Raw genomic sequence first — 24,265 nt, forward strand, 5'->3', positions numbered from 1 at the left:
CGCTCAGGACAGCCACCTCCCACCCGTGCTATGCTGGTGATGGTTCTTTGCACACCCAGCTCAGGAATTCAGGACCTCTTTCCCCAGATCAGGTTTTCCCTTCAGACCAACAGAGTCTTCGACCGAACGTCACTCCCTACACGGATAGCGCCCTGTCTGGAGCAGGAAATGCTCCGGAACGTTACACTCCCCGCTCCTCAGGGCGCACATCCCCGCGGACGGACCCACGGCCACGCCCGGCGCGGGGCGGGACGGCAGCGGCTGCCAGCGGCCAAGATGGCTGCGCTGGCAACGGTTTGTGCGGCGGCTGCTGGGCCGCAGCAGGTAAAGGCCCGACCGCAGAGCCCGCCCCGATGGCTGCCCTTGGAGAGGAGAGCGCGGCCTCCCGGGGCAGCCCCACTGCATAGCGAGGAGCTCGGGCCGGTTCGCCCAGCCGAGGAGGCCGGAAGGCCCGGCGTGTGGAGGGAGCTGCGGATGCGGGAGCGCCGGGTGGTGGGAGGAGCTGCGAGCCGGCCTCGCTCTCCGCCCGGGCAGCCCGGTTGGGAGGCTCGCAAGTTGGACGTGCGGTTTGGCAGACGTGGGAGATAGAGCGTTAAAGCTGCTGCGAATTAAGAGTTCACAGTTCGCAAGGAACGTTAAGCAGATTTCAGAAGTCAGGCCAGCGTGCTTTCCTTGGCTAAGGTAGCACAGGGTGGTCTGCCTAACGTGGATTGTATGCTTACCACCAAGCAGTGAGTTTCCTCTGCATCTTCAGGTGAAAACAGCCATGAGAGGAAGGCTGCTGGTGCAGTTTAGCATCTGCTAAAGTGAGCTGGGGTTCGTTCTCTTTCTCTGCTGAAGGATGTGTTTATATATATATATACCTATTTGTCACCCCATCGCTTCAGTTTTATATGGACGTGACTTAGTTACTTGAAGAACAGCAGTATAAAACTGAAGTCGTGTTGTTCGTGATCTCAGCATCGCATTGTTTGCTTGGGAAACAACCAGCATTTAAAAATAAAATACTGTTTTTGAGTAACATTTTGTCTTGTTTTACAGAGTAACAGTGTTTTCAGTGCTGCAAGTGCTGCTCAGCAGATCCAGAACTGCAAGATGAAAGCTGAACAAGCTAAGAAAACAGAATTTGTAAGAATAGCAGAAAATTTAAGAACTCAGTAAGCAAAACTAAAAATAGAAATAAATTGTAAGTGTATTTTCCTGCTGTTCTGAAGGTATTATCTCCTGTATGAAGAAAGCCTGAGAGCCCCAGGGCTCTTGGCAGTGGAGAAGGCTGAGGGGGGATCTCATCACGCTTTACAAGTATCTTAAGTATGAGAGTCAAGACTCCATAATATCTAGAGATTCCTTCCAGTCTAATTCTGTGATTCTATAATATAAATTATGCTTCAAGGTAATAATTTGTGGTAATTAAACGTTGAGGCTACGAATCCATTTGCAGAATTCCAGGTAGATTATTATGATTGTTACAGTAATTTAGGATAAGCTTCTGAGCTCTGAAGCTGCCCCTTGTTCTAATTACCACCTGGACTTTGATCAGCTGTTGCCTTTAGTTTGCTGATGCTCCAGTTGCACAGAATGAAAGTGCTGGTGGCATTACCTTGTTCCCTGTTTTTCTAATCGGGTGTGCTGTGCATGCAGCATTATTGAGTTCTCCTGCTTAGCTGTGCTTACCTTCCTAAGGAATTAAAGCCTTTAAAGCATCTCAGCAAAGCAGAACTTGTGGCGTTAAAGGAGTTTCTTCACAGGAAATTGAGAGCACTTACAGAATATTGATGCTTTGGAAAATGGGAGTTGAGGACAGCTCAAGCACAGAAGTGATTTGGATGTGTTTCCCACGCCTTGAGTAAGGGCTGTAATAACTGTTCTGGTAGCTGAAAGAACAGTATCCCTTGACTTCACAAGGAAGATCTGGATTAGCCAGCAGCTCCAGGTGGCCGAAGTTTGTAGTTAGAAATCTTGAATGAACTGTGAAGTCTCACATTGCCATCTGATTGGATCAGCTCCTCTAGTTATTCTGGTTAATGGCTCAGGAGTTGACTGCTGGGTAACGTAGGGATTCTCAAGCGACTTCAAACAAGGTGATTTGGGTGCTGTTAACTATGGCACGCGGTCGTTCTGTAGTTGTACTCTTCAGGCTTCTTGTGCACTGTATGAGATTTTAGTGTTCAGGTCTGGTCTGTGAACTCCAGCGGGGAGCAAAGCACTTAAATGATGAAGGCATTGCTGTGTAGAAGATTGAAGTATATAGCTATATAGTAGAGCCAACCTCAGACAGGGCTTGTTGGGCTGTCAGTAGTTCTGTTTGACACTGCTAATGCTACTGCATCTCTGTTCAGCGTGGCTGCTTTGATCTCTTACTGGTGGCACCAAATCACACGCATATGCCATGGACTTCAGTTCCTGTTGTGCTTTTGCATCTGTGCTTCTCTGGGTCACATCCTAGTGGACTTCCTGGTTGCAGTAGAAAGAAGCGGAACATAGTTTGAATTGTATTCTAAAGCTTAAAGCTTCTGACTCAAGTAAGGAAATAAATGTACAGGACTGAATCTATACGTGACAAAAACTGTAGTCAGTAAGGTAACAGCTTTAATGTTTTGAATTACTCCAATGCTAATAAACTGGAATTTGAATATTCAGTTGCAGTAGTACTACTGCCAGTGTAAATAACCCTGAGGGAACACGCTTGCTTTGTCTTCACTGGGGCTCCATCTATGTGTGCAACTGCAGTAATACAGCCTGTGTCTCTTCAGTGCTTTCTTCTCTTAAGGCTCCCTAGTAAGCATTCATCACACAGATAAAACTTCACGCTGTTTGTGTGTGAAGCACTACTTGTCCATGAGATAATTTCCTCTTTAACTTGCTTGTCTTGTTCACGTTCTTGGGTTACTTCATGGCATAGGCTTATGACTGTGGGAGAGTTACCCTTGAGAACAGTTGTAGGAGCAAACCAGTATCACCTAGATACTAATACTGAAAAATCTTACTGCTTTGCCAAGTGATGCTTGCTTAGCGTGGCAATATTTTTTTTTCAGGCTTGCAAATGTACAGAAGGACAAAAATGGATGCCTTTACAATAGGAAGAGCGATTCCAGAGCAGAATACAGCATTCTAGAAGAACTGGAACATAAAATGTCTGTCGACAGGAAAACTGAAAGTAAGATATTTGGGGGGGGGGGGGGGAAGTGTTGCTTTTGTTTGTTTTTTTTCCTTTCTGTTTGCTTGCTGATTTTTGCAGCTGTTTGCTTAATTTATTGATGAGCAGTATTAGAGAGGTTAGTGTGGTTGAGAGGTAGATCTGGATAAAAGTGTGGTATTTTACTGACGCTTGTAAAGAAGAATTTATTGATTCACTTTCAGAATTCAGTAGTGTAAACATCTTGAGCCTTCTGTATCATTGTTTTCTTTTAGTCTCAAGTGTAGCAGATACCACTCACAAAAAATTTAGGTGAAATCTTACTGTTTTAGAAACTTAGAAGCAGTTTTATATGCTTTATTTAGGTGTCCTTTATCAGTCGTTTCACAGGCTTTCTCAATCACTTTATATGATTATAGTAGATTTCTGCAAAATCTATTATACTCTTTCTAAGAGACATAAAAGGTTTCCATACAGATTACTGCCTACAAACAGGCTGTTGAACACTTTGGTTCTGCAGCTGCATTTTTCTCTTTCTTGGATAAGAAGTATTTGTAGTGCAGATAGTTCTGTGAGATGGTAAACATAGTGCATCCTATATCATCTGTTCCACTGCCATACTAATTAAATGGTGTAAGACAAAAAAGTGATGACGTGGATGGAGTACCTAAATTCTTTCAAAAGTAATCAAATCATGCTGTGCCTTTTGATACAGAATATCAAAACTGTGTAAGCTGAATAAGGGGAAGATTTCAAGGAAATAACTGGAAATGCATACAGATTTGTGAGGAAAGTGTATTTCAGTACGGATGTTTTAACTGGCAAATCCTGTTGTATTTTTTATATCTTGCAATCCTTAAGAAATGTAGAGGAAGGACTAAGCTAAAAAGATCAGAAAATGTTCCAGGTGTAAGGAGAAGCATGAAAATGTGGGTTTATATGCTGTTGCAAGAAAAAGATGAAAAAGAATTTTAAGGTACTAGAAGTGAGATGTGAAAGTGTTAGTATACACCCAGAAGATCCTACACTACACCTCCCAGGCTTCTCATTTGCTGTGCTACTTCATTAAGATCTTTAAGCTCAACCAATCTATTTTTACTTGTTCCATAGTTTTACTGTGGATTAGTAGGATCACATATTAGCTACGTTTCATTACATTTATATCTTGGATTCTGTTGTTTATTTCTTCCTTTAAACCAATCCTTTTAGGATAGAGGACTGCTTAGTATCTTAGAATGACCCAGAACTTTTTATTAATTAATAGTGTTTACAAACTCATGAAGAGCCAAATGGTAATAAAGTAAATAAGCACGTGCATGCTTGAAGTTCCTGCAGACATTAATTCTACTCCAGTTAACACAGAAAATACCATATGAATTCTAGCTAGATTTATGTAATTTGTTTTCTTCATTATGATTCCAAGTTTGTTCTGAGGCCTGTAAGAGGGTCTGACTCATAACTGTAGTGGAGTTGCTTTCTTTACAAGCAGAATTGTTCTCCTAACTCCAGTTAGGTGATAAGGATTTGAGAAAACTGCATTAATCTATGTGTGACTACACCATTGACACCTTTAGAAATAGAAGCTACCAATTTTAAAACCTGATGAGGAGATCTGTAGTATATGCGCTCAGCTACATGCCATTACAGTTATGTTAGTATAAACAGCAGTTTCATATGAGTCAGACACTTCATTGATCTTAACCTTGCATTGAATTTCTAAGACAAAGAAACCACTAGAACTACCAACACTTTATTTTATCTCGTCTATCAGGAACTAAAATCCTGCAGCAGCTAACAAAAATACGTGATAATGTGAAGAGACTTCAGCGACAATTAGATGATGTGAAACCTACATCTGAATGTAAGTCAAACAGATGGATTTTAAATCTTTTTTTGTTTTGTTTTGTTTTTTATAGACGGGTTCCCTTGGATTGTTGTGCTTATGATTCTGTTACAGTCTTGGGATACTTCTGCAGTTTGTTTGTTCTTCCAGGAATCTGGGAAGGGGGAGATAAAGAAAGAGAAGTGTCAGAAATGGTAAAAGGTCTTGCAGTGCTCAGCAGGAACTGAGAAGTACATTTTGTCCCAGCAGTTCACATGGGTTTGTTTTGTCGGGATGTGGAAAGTGGAGTATTTTCTATGTGCTTTTTTTTTTTTTTCCATGTACAGTAGTTTTCTAGTGCAGTTTATCATCTGATAAAAGGTCAGAGTATCTTCATGGAGCTAATTTCAAACCATCCACAGACCATCTAGCTTGAAGCACAAATTGGAATATTCTGTGTTCAGTTTGGTTGATTTGAACCTCTTGGGAAATAGGCACTAAAACAAACATTCCCCTGTAATACTATCCACTGCAGCATAATTGAACTGAGCTAAAGCTCTTGTAGCAGATGAGGATACTAGTTGAAATGCACGTCATTTATTGAGTGTCTATACTATAAAAAAAACAAAATGTGTTATCTTCTTCCTTAAGTGAATAGCAAAGATACCAGAACAAGATGTAAACAGAACTGAAAGTTATAGATGACAGAATGTTTTCAGTTAGTTAACCCAAGTTAAGTTAAACTGTGTGTTTGCTGTGTCCATGGGGCTGTTCTGCAGGTTTAAAACACACACATTCTAAAACGTGTCTACCATTGCAAAATAGATCTTCTGTAGACAGCAGGCTTGCCCTTTTACTGCAGATGAGGATTACAGCACGCCGACAGTACAGAATACAAAGTCTTAATTTCTGAAGTCACCTTGTAAGCCCAGCTTTGAATAAAGCAGTGAGTTGCTGGTTAATACAGTTGGTACAGTCTGGTGTGAGAAACAAAGATTAGAACGTGCTTTCTAAGTCACTGACTGCATTGCTATAAAAGACAAAAGTGGAAACTCTTTACTTCAGGATACGGTCATCTCATTCTGTGAATCAAAGATTACCTACAATAAGAATCTTGTTCAGCTGAAGTTAACATTTATGCCAGTATTTGTATTTATTTGACTCAGTCACTGCGAAATCATGCCTTTTGAATAAATGAGAGTCTTGTGAGACAGAGGTGGAATTGTGGCCTTTTTCTAACTCTGAAATAAAAGCATTTCAGAATCCTTTATATTCTCTACTATTCTGGATAGTGCAAAATTACTACTAAATGTTTGAAACTTCTTAGGTAATATGTTTTTATTTTCCTTTTTAGTTGTTAACAAGCTCAAGGAAATGTTGGAAGAAATTGAAAACTCAATCAATACTTTTAAAGATGAGCAGAGACAAATGTATGTTTATTCCAGCTTCAGTTACAAAAATGCTTTCCTAACACATAGTGAAAACTTTGCATCAGTCAAGTAAACTGTTCTTTTGATTCTTCTCTTTTGCTAGTGATTTCTGTGGTATGTCAAACTCAAACGACTAACATTTTCATCTTAATGAACAGCCTTCTAGAGAGACTGTTTATATAGCTGTTGTGTGGTTCAATGTAACAATCATTTGCTTATGAGAAGGCTGCTCAGAGAAGCTGCAGAACAGGTGTTTTTTTTTTCTCCTTTCTCTCCTGTGGTGTTAGGAGAGGATTGAGTGAATTCTTTCCCTGCCATATGTGTATGCTTCCACTTAATTCAAATTGTATTGTGTTTCATTGTGGAATCATTTCAACTATGTTCTCGTCTGTGTTACCATGCCAGTTCTTTATCTTTCGAGAATGATTTTTTTGGTTCCAAAATTCCTTTTTGGTGAGCATTGAATGCTGGATTCTTACACTCCAGTGTTTTCTCTCTTCTTAGATATGAACAGCTGTTGAAGGATGAAAAAACTGCAGTTAATGAGCTCAGCGGCTTTGAGAAAAAAGTGGAACTGTGGTCAACAGGCAGCTCAACAACAGAAAGAGTTTTGAAGTTACCATCAGCTAGGATCTCAGTTAATAAAACACTGGGAAATCACCTACCTGAAGAAGTCGTAGAGTTTGAAAGATTTCTGCAGCAAACTGGGGGGAGGCAAGGAGGTTGGGATGATTGGGATCATCAGAATTTTCTTAAAGTATGGACTAAACACAGAGGAAGGCTGTCCTACGTGGATGAAGCCCTTGAGTATCTCTGTGGAAGAACAAAAGAAGATGTTGAACAACATGGCATATGGTATCGAGAATTTCTCATTTTACAAGACAGAAAAAAAGAGGTAAAATGACAGTTCTGGGGGCTTTGTAGCTCTAGGGAAAAAACATTTATTTTTAAAATACTTGTTATTTTTGTATTTTCTTGTCTTGGGGTGGCACTGGGTGGATTTTCGTTGCAGTTGGTGATAAGTAATTCAGCATCTGAAACAAAAATCTTTTGTCTTGAAGACTTACAAGGAAGCGTAGACCTGACAATATACTGATATGGCCTGAGTATTGCAAGAATGTACCTTAAGTAAAAAAGCAGCACCATAATTATTCTGAGATAATATGAATTCCATAACTTATTTTGGCTGGCAAAAGCCAATTAAGCCTGCCTCTGCGGTGCATAAAATAGAAAAGATGAATAAACTGAGTGTAAGAAAGCAGACATAGGTGCTCTTCTGCCTCTTTACCTTAAATAGATTTGTTATGCCCATCTTTAGTTTGTATTCTTGTACCGTATATTTTTATCAGGCCCAATCAAAAGGCATGTGTAAGATTATTTTTATTTTTTTTTTAATGAAGATCTTCTTATTTCCTGCTGTTCTTTTGCAGTCAATTAAGAAATGGAAAGAAAAGCAGCAGAGAGGAAAAGAAGAAAACTTGAAGAAGAAAGAGAAATCAGAGAAGATTGTTCAAAAGCTTCCATATGAAGAAGATCAGATGCAAAAAGCAGAAGAAAGAAGACGACAACAGGCAGCAATTTCAGCATGGGAAAAACAGAAAGCAGTAACATCTGCAATGGAACAAGCATCACAGCTAAAACTAGAGGGAGAGAAGGAGAAAAAGAAACTGAAAGAATGACTGCAGCAGTGCCACATGAAGTTACTGGTGGAAAGAAATACCCTGCTGAAGAAAGAGGAGCTTGAGGAGGAGAAGAGAGAAAGCTGAAAAGGAGGAGGACTGCTGCAGAAGAAATGGCTGAAATTCAAGAGGGAGTGTGTAATTAGCTCTCCATTCATGCATACAATTATGTGAAATTTACCAATTTCCTTGTATTATACAGTCTGCTAAACATTTTCATACTTTTTTTTTTTTGTTGTTGTTGTTTTTTATATCCCCGATGCTCTAGTTCTACTTACTTAAATCTGTTTTTAATTCGGTAGGAATAATGACATCTGTCAACACCCAGTTTGGAAACTTTATTCTGGATAAAGATATTCTTTTCCTTCATATGTTTAAGTGCTGTCTGTAGGATTATTGAAGTCTGTGCTTCTAAATACAGAGATGGTTTTGTTTACTTCAGTCTGTTTGGGGAAAATGGCTGAGCTGACATTTGTTTTTCAAGGAAAGCAAGAGGCCCAATCGTTGTTTACTGATGTGTAATAAATATTTGGAGGTCCTGCAGCTCTCAGTAGCTGTAACATCTAGTGATGTCACGTCTCAGTGTAAATCTGTTACTTGAGAACTGGTATTACTGTCCGTATTCACAACTGAAGACAGAACTGCTGTGATTTCTCAATACTGTGTGATTGCATAGTTTGAACAGGAAGCTGCATCAAGTAGCTTTCTAATGTGAATTTATTCTACGCTTGGACCAAAGAAGGTCAAAGCAAAAGCGGACAGATTTCTGCATACCTACCTATTTTGGTACCATTTCTTTTCATTCCAAGCGTGCGTAAGGAAAAGCCTGGTGTCTTTCACCTGAATGCATACCTACCTATTTTGGTACCATTTCTTTTCATTCCAAGTGTGTGTAAGGAAAAGCTCGGTGTCTTTCGCCTGTTTCAGGATCTACGTAAACTTAAGCTACAAACTCTGTAAAAGCAAGGTAAATAATCAGAGAAACAAGGAATAAAAAGGGGGATTGGCCAAATTAAGAGAGAAGGTGACACACCATCCTTTTGTGTTTTAATCTGAGGTGTGTGTCGACTTGGACACTTGAATGACTTTTTTGGACACTTGAATGACTTACTCTTTTTTTTTTGCTCTAAAAAGCAGTTTTTACCTTCTTAAATGAAGGAATAGAAGTCTGAAATGGTAACCTACTGCTCTTAGCAGCGCTTGTTGTAAGCAATTCCTGCATTGCAGCTGCTTTCTATGAGCTGTAAGGGGCTTCCAAAAATGCTCTGATGAGTTCTTCAGTCTAACCTGTTAAATTGGGGTAAATTAACGAGATCAAGCAGCTGCCGTCCCCCGTGATCGCACCGCAGCTCTCGCTGCTCCCGGTGCCATTACTGTGGGAGAAGCCTCCATTCCTTTTCTATACCTATGCGGCGCCGCGTCTCCCACCCCCTGCCGTGACGTCACGCAGGGGACGCTCGGTGACGTAACTGCAGCGCGCCGGCAAGTGCGTGTCGGCAAGATGGCGGCGCCGAGCTGGGCGGAGGCGGAGAGGCTGGAGTTCCTGAAGGAGCGGCATGTGCGCTTCTTCCAGCGCTGCCTGCAGGTGCTGCCTGAGCGGTACTCGTCTCTGGAGACCAGCAGGTATTCCTCGGCACGGCGTGGGGCACGAGCACGGCTGTCCGCCTCAGCGGCCGGCGGCGGTCCCGGCGCGGTGCGGGGCTGAAGGAGCCTGCCGCGGCCCAGCACCCTGCGCTGGGGGGGGCGGGCTTGGTGAGGAAGGTTGTGCTGGAGCTCTGTGAGGAGGGTGGGGGTGTGGAGAGGTTCGGTCGGTGCCGGGCTGAGCGACCCGGAGTCCGTCAGGAAAGACTTGTTGATCCTTTGTAATCTGTTCCCAGGCATGTGCCTCGTTCCTTCTCATCTGCCCCGAAAGCCGATTTAAGGATAAGTCACTTAAGGCTTTTGTAGCTCGGCGTCGGTGCGAAGAAGACTCGTTAGTGTGACAGAAAGCGTTTAAGTCTTTATTCAGTAGCGTAAGCGTTCAAATGCAAATGAAATATGATAGTGCAGAGCACTCACCCACTCGTGACCTCAGAATGCATTCGTTTCAGTTTTAGCTCGTTGCATGGAGCAGTACGTTATTTCTGGGGCACAGGGAGATAAATAATTCGATTGTTAGAACTTAATAAAAAACTTTACATGTAAAGGATTGTCTTATTTGGCCGATGGCATCAAACACTTTGCCCTTCGTAAGCTTTAGAAGTCATGCTGTGAGAAACTAAAGGACTTTGAAGCCTTCCTGTTAAATCAAGCTTCCCTTTGATTCAGAGTATACTTGGCAGAAATGTGGTTTTTTTCTGACTGTAAGAGAACTAGCTGGGGCGTAGCGTTGGTCTGTGCGTAATAACGTGGAGCTTTATGTTCAAAAAGAGCATTATAAGTTTTGATCTCAAAGAAGCAGCGCTCTAGTATGTTAAATGTCAGCTGATGTTTCTGCATACTTCGTCATTTGTTTTAAATAGCAGCAAGTCTGAGTGGTTTTTATAGCTCTGTCTAGGCGTGAAAGCCATTGTGATATGTTGGAATCGTAGCATGAAGGGCTACATTAACCACATTAGCATGCGCAGAAATGCTGAAGATGTGAAATTTCAGGCTAGGAGAGAGGGAGCTCAAGAAGAATCACTGCCATCCATTGTCTAGAAAATAGTTTCAGGGAAAGGTGGAGGTGCGGCCTTCAAAAGGGAGCACAGTGACATGACAAGGGGCTGTGAGACTAAGCTGCCTCAGGGGGAATCCTGCCTGCAGTGGAGATGGCTTTGGGGAGACTTCATTGTAGCTTCTAAGTATTTAAATAGAGCTTAAAAAAAAGAAGGAAGCTGAGTTTTTACACAGTCTGGAAGTGACAGGACAAAGGAGAATGATTTTCAACTAAAAGTGGGTATATTATCTTAGATGTTAGGAGGAAATTCTTCACTAAGAGTGTGGCAAAGACTGTCCGGAGAAATTGTGGGTGTCCCATCCCTGGTGGCATTCAGGGCCAAGCTGGATAGTAGGCTGCCTGAACCAGGCAAGCTTGTTGGAACTGGATGATCTTTACAGCCCCTTCTACCCCATGCTGTTCTATGGATGTAAGAAAAGTAACTTAGAGCAGTTCATTATGAATAAGTTGCTTGGGGGAAGCGGTGGGATGTCTCTTAAAGATTTGGCCCTTTGGGGCCCCAGGTAATCTAATCTAAGGCCCTGCTTTTGGCAGAAGGTGAGACAAGTGATCTCCAGAAGTCATTGCCAGCCTAGGCATTTCTGTTCCGTGATTTACTTTGCCAAGATAATGCAGTCTGCCACAGAGTTGAAACAGGCTCTAGTTTACATGACTTCTTCCCCAGCTGTAACAAATAATGCCAATGGTTATGAGAACTCCTTAGGAATTAATAACTTGACCAAACTTAAATATGTAGCCACTAAATACCTGGTGTCAGTGTATTGTAGTGAGCATACAGTACTGAAAATGCCCTGTTTTCTGAAAATTGGGGTTGTCAGTTTGAAACTATTTCAGAACACGTTAATTTTTGGCTGACGAGCATACGCGAGTTTAGTCCTCTAATGAGAATAAAAATCACAACCATCTCATCTCATTGTTTTTTGTTTGAACCACAAAGACGTCGTCTTGCTCAACTAGTGCAACAGCTGAGAGAAGTGTGTAACTTTTCTGTTCTTATCTCTTTCATTTCTGCATTTGTGTGGTTCCATGGCAGATGAGTTTGGGAAACGCAGCTAAATCAAAGGTGAAAAACGTTGTGAGATTGGCTTTGGCTGACTGCACTGCAGTGAAAACAATTGCTCTCCCTAAACTGGTGTATATGAAGCTTTTAGATTTCATGCTGTGTGTCAGGTGAGGTGTGCTAGCAGTTATCTCTTAGCTCTGGAGCCTGAGTCAGTTAATTCTTTGTGAGCTGGGACAGCACCTCATAGAGGAGTAAGACATGATATCAGATGGTTGTATGGGGAGCACTTTGTGCTCAGTGGTGCAGGATGTTCTTGCCCATGTTATGTGGATTCCAGCATGCTGTATAGGCCACTCCTTAGCAATACTGGTACTGTTAAAACAGTCCACCCTAAATGAAGTCAGACTTAACTTTTTACGTTTGTTTATCCAATGTATTATTATTATAATTATTAGTCCAAACAGGGCTTATTGTTGCATCTTCTGCACCTACAGCCCTTCTGTATTTGAGCATAGCTTAAAGCAGTTGCTGAGCCCTGGAGCTTACAGGTTTGTGCTTCTCTAGAAGTAGCTTAGCTTACCTCAATTAGGCAGCGTAGTGTGAAAAGGCCACTAAATATTTGCAGTAAAAGATTATTGAACTTAGCATTTATGAAAATCAGAAAGTATCACATACAGAGTTTTCTTAAAAAATAAAACAAATACATAAAAAAAAGTACTGTGCCCAAGCATGTATCTTTAGAGTTATTGTTGTTTAAATAGTGACTTTGATTGAAGTGTTAGGTTATTGTCCAGGATCAGACTTCAGGTTACACAGATCTGATTGATGGCAAAAGTTTATATAATTCTTAGTGTTAATCTTGCACTTTGGTAGCAATCGGATGACTGAAGTAATAATTCTGTTACACACTGAAGTATCTTGGTGTGCAGATACACTTTTTATGCTTTCTGTGATCAGAAACTTTATTAGTAGTTGCACTAGTAAAGAAACATGTTTTAGAACACAGGGGTTGCAAAGCAAGTTTATACTTTCATTCTGAAATGAATACTTGCAGTAATGGATCTCTGTGCTATTCTGTGTTGCATGTTTTTACTAAGACTTGGAGGTGCATGAGGGAGTTTTTTGAATGAGAGGTGTTAGTGCTTAGTAGCAAGCAAGTGACAAGTTAAATAAAGCCTTTTGTGTGTACGGCTGGTATGAAAAGCAATAGGTAAGCCGAGGGTCAAACTAAAATATAGTGTAGAATGATGTAACATTAGCTTAACTGTTCTTCAGATAAGTTCTGTTTACTGCTTATGAATTGTATTCCTAAGTAAGACCAGTTCTGCAGGAGAACTAATTTGCTTAAAAAACACTTGTGAATAACCTGTAGCAGCAGGTTAGTCCACAGGCAGGAAAGTCACCCTTTGAGATTGTGCCACTGTGTTGAAAGGAATGTCTGCAGCATCATCATTTGGCTGCTGTTTTAATTATAAGAATTCCTATTGAGCCACATCTCAGGCTGACTCACTTCACCATTTATTATTATTTCTTGCCCTACTCTTTGTGGTTCTGGTGCAGGACCACAGGCAGAGATTGAATGGCTTTAGAGACTTCTGTCTACATCTCTCCTCAGAGTTACCAACTTCTGGTGGCCAAGGTGGATCGGCAGCCTATGGGGAAACTGCAAATTATCACTTAGTTCATTAAGGAAAGCTGGCACTAACTTGTCTGTTTTCCTAACCATGCTGAGCAGTATTTTTTGCCTGTTTAGCAGCTGTTTCACAGTCCATCAGTGTATCTGGTAAAAGAAGAGCAAGAATTTCTAGAAGATGCAGATGTTACTGTGAATGGCAAAGTAGACATCCAGCTAATTTTAATCCAAGACAGAACTTCCAAGGTACTATTACATAAATATTTTTGCCATCTCAAGATATAGGCTATCTCAGGTTTGTCCCCCAGTGCTGTCCCCATGGTGCTCTGTGCCACTCATGCATCCATTTGAGGGACGGTGCTGGGTCACTGAAACCCAAATTCCCGGTAAGGTGATGCTTAAAAATGTAGCCTTATTAACATCTATGGTAGCACACAGCAATGGAAAGAAAAGAGTTATGGGCAAGAAGGAACTGCTGCATGCTAGCTACTATGGAGTTCACTGCTGTGTTGGATATTTGCATTTAACTTTATCAATTTTAGATGCTTAATTTAATCAGTCATCTAGGCTCCTCTGTACCTAAAGACAAGAACTAAGTGCCTATGGAAGGTAATTCATTCTGAGTGCCTCTGTGTGTGTACTGATTAGTTACAAAGGAGCTCTTGCTGTTTGCTGGCTTCCAAGCATCTGAAGTTGTGTTTGGGAGACATTAAGAGACAACTTGAGTCATTTCAAGGTTATCTTCTACTTAACTGCATACTTGTAGGATAGTTCATGTAAAAATTTGTTGAAGAGAGCCATCTCTCCATGTGTTAACAACCTTTTTTAGTTAACGTCTGAATCATTATCGTTGCATCATATCCTTATACCAGGAGGGGTGGCTTACATGGAAAGTCTTGTTGAGACAATGAAATTGTTACAATACAAAGAGCATGATTTTGTTCAGGAGATAAGTTTCATGCTGTCTGATTTAGGCTGTATGTGTTACACCACTCTCATAGGCTGAGAATTGTAGATAATTCTATTTCTGCTACCATATGTTAATCTCCCCATTATATTTATGGTGGGAAGTGTAAGCCTTATCTTTTTCTTTTAGGTTGACAATTGCATTTTTCGCGCTCTCTGGTCTGGATATGTTGGATTCCTTAGATGTGGTGAACAAAGATGATATAATAGAATGGATTTATTCCCTTCAGGTCCTTCCCACAGAAGACAGTGAGTGAGTTTTTAGTTTTTATTTATTGATAATAACTTCTTTACTTTTGCTTTTTACCTGCGTAAATAGTGTATGACTTTAAAAAAAAAAAAAAAAAAAAAAGCAACAAAAAACCACAAACTTGACCTTCATAATTTCAAATAGCAATATCTAGCAATTCTTAGAAATAGACAACACCCTCTTAAAAAATAAAGGTAGAAGTGTTTAGTTTCACCTTCTTCATGTAATTAAAAGTGAAGCTGTGAAATGAATTTCAAGGTAAGACAGTATAAAATAATAACGAAGCTGCACCTTGAGGCATCTCAGAGAAATGTCTCACCTTTTCCCAAAAGAAGTGCATTTTGAATAAGCCGTATCGATGGATCTAGTAATGGTTATATTGACTTCCCCCAGTTGTAGCCATGCCAGAAGCAATGAGCACAAATATAGTTATTTGGAACACCTGTTGGAAAAAGGAAGATATAAAATTTAAGAAGCAAAAAGGATGTGTACAGTTCCAGTTTTGAAATGAAAAAGCTATTTTAATTTACCTAATATTTTGAGTAATAATGATGCTGGTGTGTCTCAGCTGTTCCCAGACTGGAAGGTGCACAACAGCTCCATGCTGGGTAGGGGGCTTACAGGAAGTGTCCCTCTACAGGTGAATTGATAGGAGTTGACAGAGAGGATATTTTTGGCATTTTGAGTGTCTAATAGCTGTAGAGGAAATTGAAAGAAGGAAGCTGTGAGTACAACACTGCTATTTTATGATGCGAGGTACTGGCATGTTCGGTACTGAACTGGGGATTGCTCACAGAGCAGAGATAGGTGCTCTTCTGTGAAAGAGAAGAACGTTTATGAAATGAGCATGTGGAAGTCAAGGTTGCTTACAGACATTTGCAGTCATAAAGAAGTTCTCTTTCTTGTTGTGGCAACTTACAAACTGCAAGATCCACGTCAGCTCTAATAGATTCTTTTCTTTTGTTGTATTCTGAGACAAATAAGAGAAAACTGAGGTTTTGGATCACATAATTGTTCCCACATGAGAAGGCTCCTATTCTGTAGTGTTAGGATTCTTGTTTTCCAAGGTGAACATGCTGTAATTGTAGGAATTGAACACTTTCTGTTGTGACCCAGTCTTCAGGACTGCATCCTGACAGAACAGTGAAGCAAGAAAAAAGTTTAGAGTGGTTTTTTTGGGATTTTATTTTATTTTATTTTATTTTATTTTATTTTATTTTATTTATTTTATTTTATTTTTGTCTTTGATAGTACACCGTAATTCTCATAAAATTTGAGGGTTTTTTTCCTACCTACCCAGTATCTGGGATAATCCCATTGTCAAAAGTCTTCTAGGAAGGTCAGTGTAATTCCTGAAAACAAATAGAGTCTAAAAATCCAGGAAAGGTATGCCATGTTGGTTTTTTTTTTGCCCTAGCATTTAACAAAATATTAAATTACAGGGCAGTAACTCTGGGGAAGATTCCACTGGCACAGCATTCTGTGCTTTTAAATAGGTATCTTTTTTTTCCCCACAGAAGTCCAGCCTTCTCTCCAGTTCATAAGAAATCTAATCTTGGGCTTATTTGCTTTTGCTGATTACAGTGTTCTGTGTGGTCTACCACTAATGTTTCCACATTATTCCAATTCTGTGTTACCTGATGGATAGATACGTTATGTAAGATATGAGTAATGTTAACAGCAACAAACTAGATACTGGATGACCAAATGTTCAGAGTGGGAATGTATATTCTCTTATAACACGTGCCTTCAATAGCATATAGTGATTTTAGTATTTGCTATTGGGCATCCTCCAAGCAGTAGAACCTTGATTCTTTCTTCTGGCCCCTTTGGGGATGGGGGGGTGAGAAGGGATTAAAATAAAAAGAAAAAAGCTAAACTTTGGTATGCTGCAGGGCCAGAGCTTTTGATTGCAAAAAGCTTTTGTCCATATCTAGTTAATGGCAGCTAGCTTGTTGCATCCTTTCCAAGTAACAAAGAAAAAAGGCCTGCTTTTTAGGAGATGCTCTATTGCAGTTTCTTTGACATACATGTCTGTTATAACACTGTTTAACTGTGTCACTTACAGAGTTATAAAAAACTCCAGTAACCTTAAGATTATTGGCAAAACATCTGCCTGCTGATGGGAAGCAGTGAGCAAACTCCTTCTTTGCTTTCCTTAATCCGCACAGCTTTTTCTTCACGTCGTTAATTGCCTCTGCTTCAATCTGCCTGTCCTCTTGTGCAGAAGAGGGATGTAAGGGAGCGGCTGAGTGAATGTTTAGGAGTATTGCAGAACTTATAAACCAAATTCTGAATTTTCTACTGAGAAGACTTAGTTAAAATCTACCACATACTGTGATATTTTTTTAGTGTATTTTTATGTATTGGTGTGTGATAAGCCTGATGGCTAAGAAAAGCTTCAGTTAATGCATTTTTAGCCTTTAAAATCTTTACGTGAAACCAAAGGTCATTCATGCAAAATGGTAAGATCTTGATCTTGCTGACTAAGAAAGCAAAGGCATTCTTTGTGAACCTGACTGAAACGTACTACAGAAAGCTCAAGTTCTGTCAGGATAATGTATGTTCTTCTGTGGCTCTACTGCAGAAACAGTTCCTGTGGCTCTTGTGAAACAGGAGTTGTGTCCAAGTGGTGTTCTGGTACCGTAACTAATTTCAGCTCAGATGTTTTAGAAACTGTCTCAATACCAGCTAGGAGAAGGGAGTGGTGTGTCACCCATCGTAACTGTGAACCTCACACGGAAGCTTAGTGTTGCTACATGATTGCTTGAATTTATTAATTTCTTTTATAAATATCAAAATAGATTGACGTTGTCTTTGTAGATTGTGGTGATTTTACTTTTCCTTCACGTGTAGCAAATGTTCTGCTTAGGTGCATGTCTAATCCGTGTGCTTGTTTTGTTTGTGTGTTCGCTGCATTCACATTAAGAATTCTTTTATCCTTTTCAAGGTTGATGGGGAAGGGTCTCTTACAAGCCTTATCAGAAATTATGTATTTGGACTAAGATGTACTTTCTGAAGCGCTAGTGACATTTTAAAAGGATCGATGACAGACTTCTTTAAGCTCATCAGATTTTTGTTCTGTCGGAGCTCGTTTTCCTTCTCCTAAAGCAGGGCCTGGACAGAATTTCAAATTTCAAAGTTCTTCTCAGTGTAAGAAGTTGTAGCCTGCTATCTTGCATATTTAAAATCCATATTTAAAGTCCATCCAGCACTTCCGAAAAACTGTGAATCCAGTGCTCTGGACTTCAGTAGACTAATTATAAACAGGCAGAAGAGACAATTCTTTGGTCATTCTCATCCCTATCCTAGCATGTAACAACAAAGGAATTTGTTTGACTCTGCTTGGAAGGCTATTTACCATGTGGAAGCATCAAAAAGGCACGCATTTATTTATGTAATAAAACAGTTGGCCAGGAGTGCTAATGCCAGCCCAGCATTGGAAAAAGAATAAGACTGCACTTTGAGAGCTGGCTTTGCTTTACTGAGAGACTGCACCCTAAGGAGAGCTGAAATGTCTCTCATTTGCACTGCATCGAACCTTCAAAATCCATGAAAATTGTTAGACTGCATCAGGGAGATGAAAGTTTCTTAATTTAGCTGTAATTTTTTATTCTTCGTGGCGTATCAAAAGTGGGGAAAAAAAACATTGAGAAAATGTCATTAACAGTTTCTGAGGTTGTTATTACATGTAAGCTTTCAGTTAATAGAATCACAGAATCGTAGTATCATACAATGGCTTGGGTTGGAAGGGATCTCAAGAAGGGGTTCCAGCCCCACTGCTGCAGGCAGTGCCACCAACCTCCATATCTAATACTAGAGCATGTTTCTTGAGCAAAAATACCAATTTTCTTCCAAATGATCCATTTGACTGGCTTTATTAGAAGTATGTAGCTGGATGTATCATGGACTGCCATTGCTGGAGATGCAGCTTTGCATTTTGTGGCACTCGTTAGTGTTTTAATTATATATAAATAAATTGTGCTTTAATCCAGTTATGTAAGAATTGATTATGTTTATCTTTATGTGGGTATGCTGGCTGTCTTGGACTATCTAAAGCTTTGGTTTCTTGGTTTGCATTTTAAAGGTGTATAAGATGGGTAATATGAATGGGAAGAACTAATAGTAAAGTGTGTCACTCTTTTCATATAAGGCTGATCATAGAAGAAAATAACATGAGTGCATTTTCTGTAAAAAGAAAGCTCCTAGCTCTTGAAATAAGTCACCTCTGGTTATCACTTGGAGCTCTGATGCAGTAAGGACTTTCTGGCACTTAAATATACTTATATTGTGTGGTTATCCTCAAGGTAAAATCTCAGCTCCTTATGTGAATGTGGAGCCTTTTGGTTTGTGAAAATGGTTAAATTTATTTATTTGTGTCGTCACATATGAAGGCTTTTTCCATGCGTCTTTTTGCTTAGCTTGTAAGACGTGCATTGAGTGATATAAAGCTTATTAAGCTGTTTATCTTTGACTATTTCAAAAAGTAGTGAAGTACGCTTAACTCTGAAAGTGAACATTAGGTGGTACCATTTCTTACCTGCAGTTATGCTCAGTATTTCACCTGATGATTGGGAGCTTGAACTGATTCATCCAGCATTTTTTTTACAAGGCACATAAATTATGATTAATTTTTATTAATTAGAGTATATTTCTTTAATAATTCTGCTTCTGTTACTGACTGGCTATTTGCAGCTCAAGAAAGTAATGCTAATCAAATTCTAACCTACTTCATAAGATCGGAAGTACAAGTGGTTTTTATTAAAGTTGTAAAATGAACTTTGCAGAACGTGAGATGTTGTGCTTAAACTGAAAGACAGTGTTTTTTTTTCCCCATAATTTCCCTTGGGTTTCCATTTGGTTCAGAACTTGTGTGTGCAACAGGAAGAACATGAGGTCAGCATATCAGTTATCTGCTTAGAAATGATCTGCTTTCACTTTCTATTTAGCAGTTCCTTTTATTAGCTCAGCACTGTATTTTTTTAGCTCAAGGATTGCAACTATAAATTAAGCATTCATTTGCAGTCTTGAAGCTCTGAGAATAGTCTGTTGTGTCCACATTCATGGCAATATGTATGTATTTTTTTTCTTCGGAAGAGGGAATATAATTTCACTTTTGAGATTACACAGTAGTAAGGGTGCTGGAAAGTCAAACCACTGTGTTTATTCTGTGTAAAGCCTGGAATTGGAGACCAAAAGCAACTGGTCAAACAAGATTTTAGATCACTGACAGCAGTACAGTCTGAAATACAGCATATGAGTATTACCTGTAGCAGTTTCCAGTTGATAACAGTTTGGTGAGCAATAGAAGTTTTAAAACATTGCAGAGGAGCTGAACATCTTAAGGGACTAATGGCTTCTGATTTCTTTCAAGTAGTTCATTTTTTATTGTGTCTTTTAACTGTCTGTCACTGTCGTGTAAGACGCCAGTCAGGGTAACTCACCAAAAGCAGCTGTGCCTGAGTTTTCATATTGCTGTTCTACCTTCACAATGTATTATCATTCATGATAAGGATCAGCCTTTCCAGGTTGAGTTCTTCCATCTAGCGACTAGAATCTGAGTTCTGTTTGACTGCAAAGCTGTTCTAATTGTAGCATGACTTTCTTCATAGCAGGCTAAGTTACATGTCAGCAGGGTAAAAACTGTCTTCTAAATTAAGGCTTTCCGAATTTGTGCTATTTCAAAGTGTAATTTATGGTTTACTTAAGCATATTTGACATGGTTAGATTTTAGTGAAAAGGGGACATGTTAATGACAGTTTCTTCCACTAGAAAGTCTCTTACTTAAGAAATAGGAATTCTAGTTATCCCCTGCCAGAGTTATTCATGTTGCGTTATTTTTCAAACCATGATGCTTTTTGAGCACCAGGCTTTGGGACCTTAGAGTAGTAGTCCTTCAGAATAGTGTTTATTGTGCATTTCAGAATCTTCTGCAACTTGGAACAGACTGAGTGTACCCTCTGCAAGTTTGCTGATGACACCAAGCTGAGTGGTGCAGCTGACACAATAGAAGGAAGGAGTTTTATGCAGAGGAACCTGGACAGGCTTGAGAAGTGGGTCCATGAGAACCTAATGAAATTCAGTAAGGCCAAGTGCAAGGTGTTGTACTTGGGTTGGGGCAATCCCAGATGTGTGTACAGACTGGGAAAAGAACTGAGAGCAGCTCTGCAGAGAAGGGCTTGGTGTTCTGGTGGGCAGAAAGCTGCCAGCAGTATCTTGGGCTGCATCAGCAGGGGGGTGGCAGCAGGGTGAGGGAATGGATGGTAACTCTGTGTGTGTGACAAACTGCACGTAATTGGTAGACCACATTACATAGTGAACTTATTTAGGACTTTCAGCTTTATGTCTGTTGTTATGTAGGTCACCCTGAAAGTTTATAACAGTTTCCTGTTTATTTCTGCGGAAAATACAGTAGATGAGAAGAACGCTGACTAATAGAGCAAATTCTCAACTACTAAAGGCTATTTTTCAACACAGTCACCACCATTAGCTGTGCGTTCTTACCAGTGATGGAAAAGAGCCTGCATGCCATGCTTATTATAAAAATATATACCAGCAGAGTTGACCAGAGCTTCCATGTCAGGCAGCATGTGGTAATGCTGCTCCTTTGTGGCAACAAAATGTAACAAGAGTACTGGTGGGAAAGTTCAAGCACCAATATCCACTTCTGAAGTTGAGGGCCAACAGAAATAGAAGGCATTACTTTGGGAGCAGACAATGTGGAAGGGTGCAGATTTCCCTAATCTCCATGAGGGTTCTTGGATCCAAGGCTGAAGGAAAACAGCCGTGGAGAGACAACTTGAGAACACTTGAGTACTGTGGAACTATAGTAGTCACTAGGCTTTTACTTTCGGATTCGAGGAGTAAAGAAACAGTACTTGCTGTGCAAAAGCTGTACAGTAATTAGTTCTAAAACATATTTTTCACACACTTTGCATACTACATGCCTAGGTATTTTGACACATTTAAGACATCATAGGGGTGTTCGGTAGTGAAAAATATTCTTGCACCTGTGTTTTGAATGAGGGTGAGGAATGGCCCAAATTAAAAGAAAATTGCTGTTCACCTTGTTTTAACTGTATCAGTCTAACAGTAAAAGCAGTGCTAGCTTGGAACAACAGATAGCGTGTTTGTCCTTGTACGTGTAGCAAAGTATCATAAAACAATTGTACGTGGGAACAGAGGGTATCGACAGTCAGGAAATCAGAGAAGGGAAGATTGTATTAACTTGGTGCGTACTTAGAGGGGAGTAATCTTTTTTTGTTTGACTCCTGGAAGCCTGGAGGAGAATTCTCTGCTGATGTCAACAGCTATCTCCACCAAATTGGGGAGGAAAAAGAAAAAGAAAAACCTGTTATTTTGTTATGACAGTAGAATTGATTTCGCTTTTGGGTTTCTGGGGGGGGGGGGGGGGGGTTGGTTGGTTTGTTGTTTCCTGTTTGTTATTGTTTGTGCTAATCAGAATGATAATAGACTGAAGTTGGGAACATACTGTAGGACACGTGCAGGTTCTTATAGTACCGTGAATGATGTTGCACTAACAGATCTTGATTTTGAATAGAGAATTATGGCTAATAGTGAATGTTTCAGCAGAGCAAACTGGATAAGTCTTTATTTTTTATCTTTTCCAGAATCAAACTTGAATCGCTGTGGATTCAGAGGCTCTTCGTATTTAGGGATGCCATTCAATCCCTCCAAGGTTAGTTACATGTGTTTGGAGAGGTGCTTTTACAACTAGTCTGTAAGTTATCTTGTATCTTTTTTATAACAACAGCTGAAGAATTGTGCAATATCTAGAAAGTAGGGGTTTGCTGCTGGTGATACATGGAAACGTTTGCAGTGTGTTTAAGAATCGTGCAGTCCTACTGAAATGGTGATACTTGTATTTCAGAGGCAGTGAAGAAGCTGGAGTAAAAATCGGGGTTTGGTCAGAAAAGCAGAGAGTGCTTTTCTTTTGCTAGACAAGTTTTCTTATGCATTGCAGATCAGAAAAGCAAAGAATGCTTTTCTTCATTTTATGCTTTTCTTATCTGTAATGCATACAAAAGTTTCTCTAGTTATCAGCTATCAGGTAGAGAAAGGTAGAAAAAGTCAACATTAAATGGTGCAGGATGTGCTGTTCTTCAGTCTTCTTCCTATGACTGTGCATGGATATTTAATTGCCTCTGATATCCATTCAAACATAAGGAAGGCTCTGCTCATCCCACCTTGTAAATGACTCTAAGGGAAGGATCCTGTGTTGCCCATAGAAGTTCTGGCATGTTTAGTCTATACAAAACCAAAGTGCCATTGATGCAGGGAAGAAAATCAGTGAGCAGAGGCTGCTAACAGTAGTACAGAAGGTCTGAAATGGTTGGAAAAGGAAAGACTTGAAAGAACTGGGCTATTTCTTTTTATTATGCTCGAGAATGAAAAATCAAACTTCTCTAAAGAGCACATGGAAAACCTGAAAGATCACTGAATTATAAGTATTTTATCTTACTGCTATTTAAGATAGTCACGCTTAAATTCCTTCTGACTTTATCCTGCAGTGTGAAACTGAGAGCAAAGGTCGTTGTATGTGTGTACTTACAACTGTTGCTGATCATAAAAATGCTTGAATTGGCTTAAGTGTGAGGTGTGTTCTGACCTTGTTTTTACTCACTCTTAGCAGCATAACTTTATGGTTCTTAGTAGCCTGTAGGAGTGTTAATATACTCTTACGTTAATATACTCTATCCCACCGATTGCTTGTAACTCTTTGTTTCCATTGTAAGTCCATCAGATACATGTAGCAGCAATTTTCATAAGTTATACTTTCTAACAAGGAAAAAATAATAGTGAAGAGAAGCTTTACATCTCAACACCAGGTAATACAGCAGCATGTGACAGGCAAGGTCAACTGTCTCGTGATTTGCTTTGATATTTATTTTCTTTTGCACTACAGATGGTGTCCGCAGTGAGCTCTGCAGTAAAATGAATTAATCCTCTTTTTTAATTGGAATTAATCTCAGTAGCAATTTTACAGTACACTGAGTTGAAGGGAAGGAAGCAAAACTTCTGCTTACAACCTAAATATTGTAGGACTTCTACTGATAATTGAAGTTTAAATAGAAAATAGTACAGTCATTTCAGTATGTTTTTATATTAAAAAATGACCAATTTAGTCAGAACAAAACCATTTGTTTTTCTAACCGTTTGCTTAAATAAATCCACACAGTCACAGAATATCCCAAGTAAGGATATTGATCCTCAGAAGGATCACTGGGTCCAACTGCTGCCTTCACCCACAGTTCAAACCCCATATCTGAGAGCACTGTTCAGATGCTTCTTGAACTCCAGCAGCTTCAGGCCATGGCCATTGCCTTGAGGAACCTGTTTCAGTGCCTGACCAACCTCTGTTCAGTACTCTTTCTCACACCCATCATGACCCTTCCCTGAAGCATCTCTGTGCTATTTTCTTGGGCCTTGTTGCTGCCACTGGAGAGCAGAGCTCAGCACTGTCCCTTCACTCCCTGTGAGTGCTGTAGCTGCTATGAGACCTCCCCTCAGCTCCTCTGCTCTGGGCTGAACAAATCAAAGGTCTTCGGTCACTCCTCATACATCTTCCCCTTTAGACTCTTCTCTGCACCTCTGGAAAAAGGAAACAAGGGACCCCAAAATAATTAT

The 24,265-nt window shown here is 40.0% G+C and overlaps 2 protein-coding genes across 2 annotated transcripts in view; both read left to right on the forward strand.

Moving 5' to 3' along the window:
• Window positions 1–211: 211 nt before the first annotated feature.
• Window positions 212–8,158, forward strand: CCDC112 (coiled-coil domain containing 112). Its single transcript, XM_072359705.1, is given in 8 exon segments — window positions 212–324; window positions 1,042–1,157; window positions 3,036–3,157; window positions 4,908–4,997; window positions 6,313–6,388; window positions 6,893–7,283; window positions 7,819–7,995; window positions 7,997–8,158. Coding segments are annotated over 8 exon segments (1,050 nt in total). The 5' UTR covers window positions 212–276; the 3' UTR covers window positions 8,027–8,158.
• Window positions 8,159–9,553: 1,395 nt separating this feature from the next.
• Window positions 9,554–24,265, forward strand: part of PGGT1B (protein geranylgeranyltransferase type I subunit beta) — a 31,776-nt gene continuing 17,064 nt past the window's right edge. The window contains 3 exon segments of the mRNA XM_072359831.1: window positions 9,554–9,690; window positions 14,498–14,616; window positions 22,249–22,316. Of these exon segments, the coding sequence (XP_072215932.1) occupies window positions 9,569–9,690; window positions 14,498–14,616; window positions 22,249–22,316 (309 nt within the window). The 5' untranslated portion in view covers window positions 9,554–9,568.

Source organism: Excalfactoria chinensis, chromosome Z (assembly GCF_039878825.1).
Source record: "Excalfactoria chinensis isolate bCotChi1 chromosome Z, bCotChi1.hap2, whole genome shotgun sequence".
Classification (NCBI taxonomy): Eukaryota; Metazoa; Chordata; class Aves; order Galliformes; family Phasianidae; genus Excalfactoria; species Excalfactoria chinensis.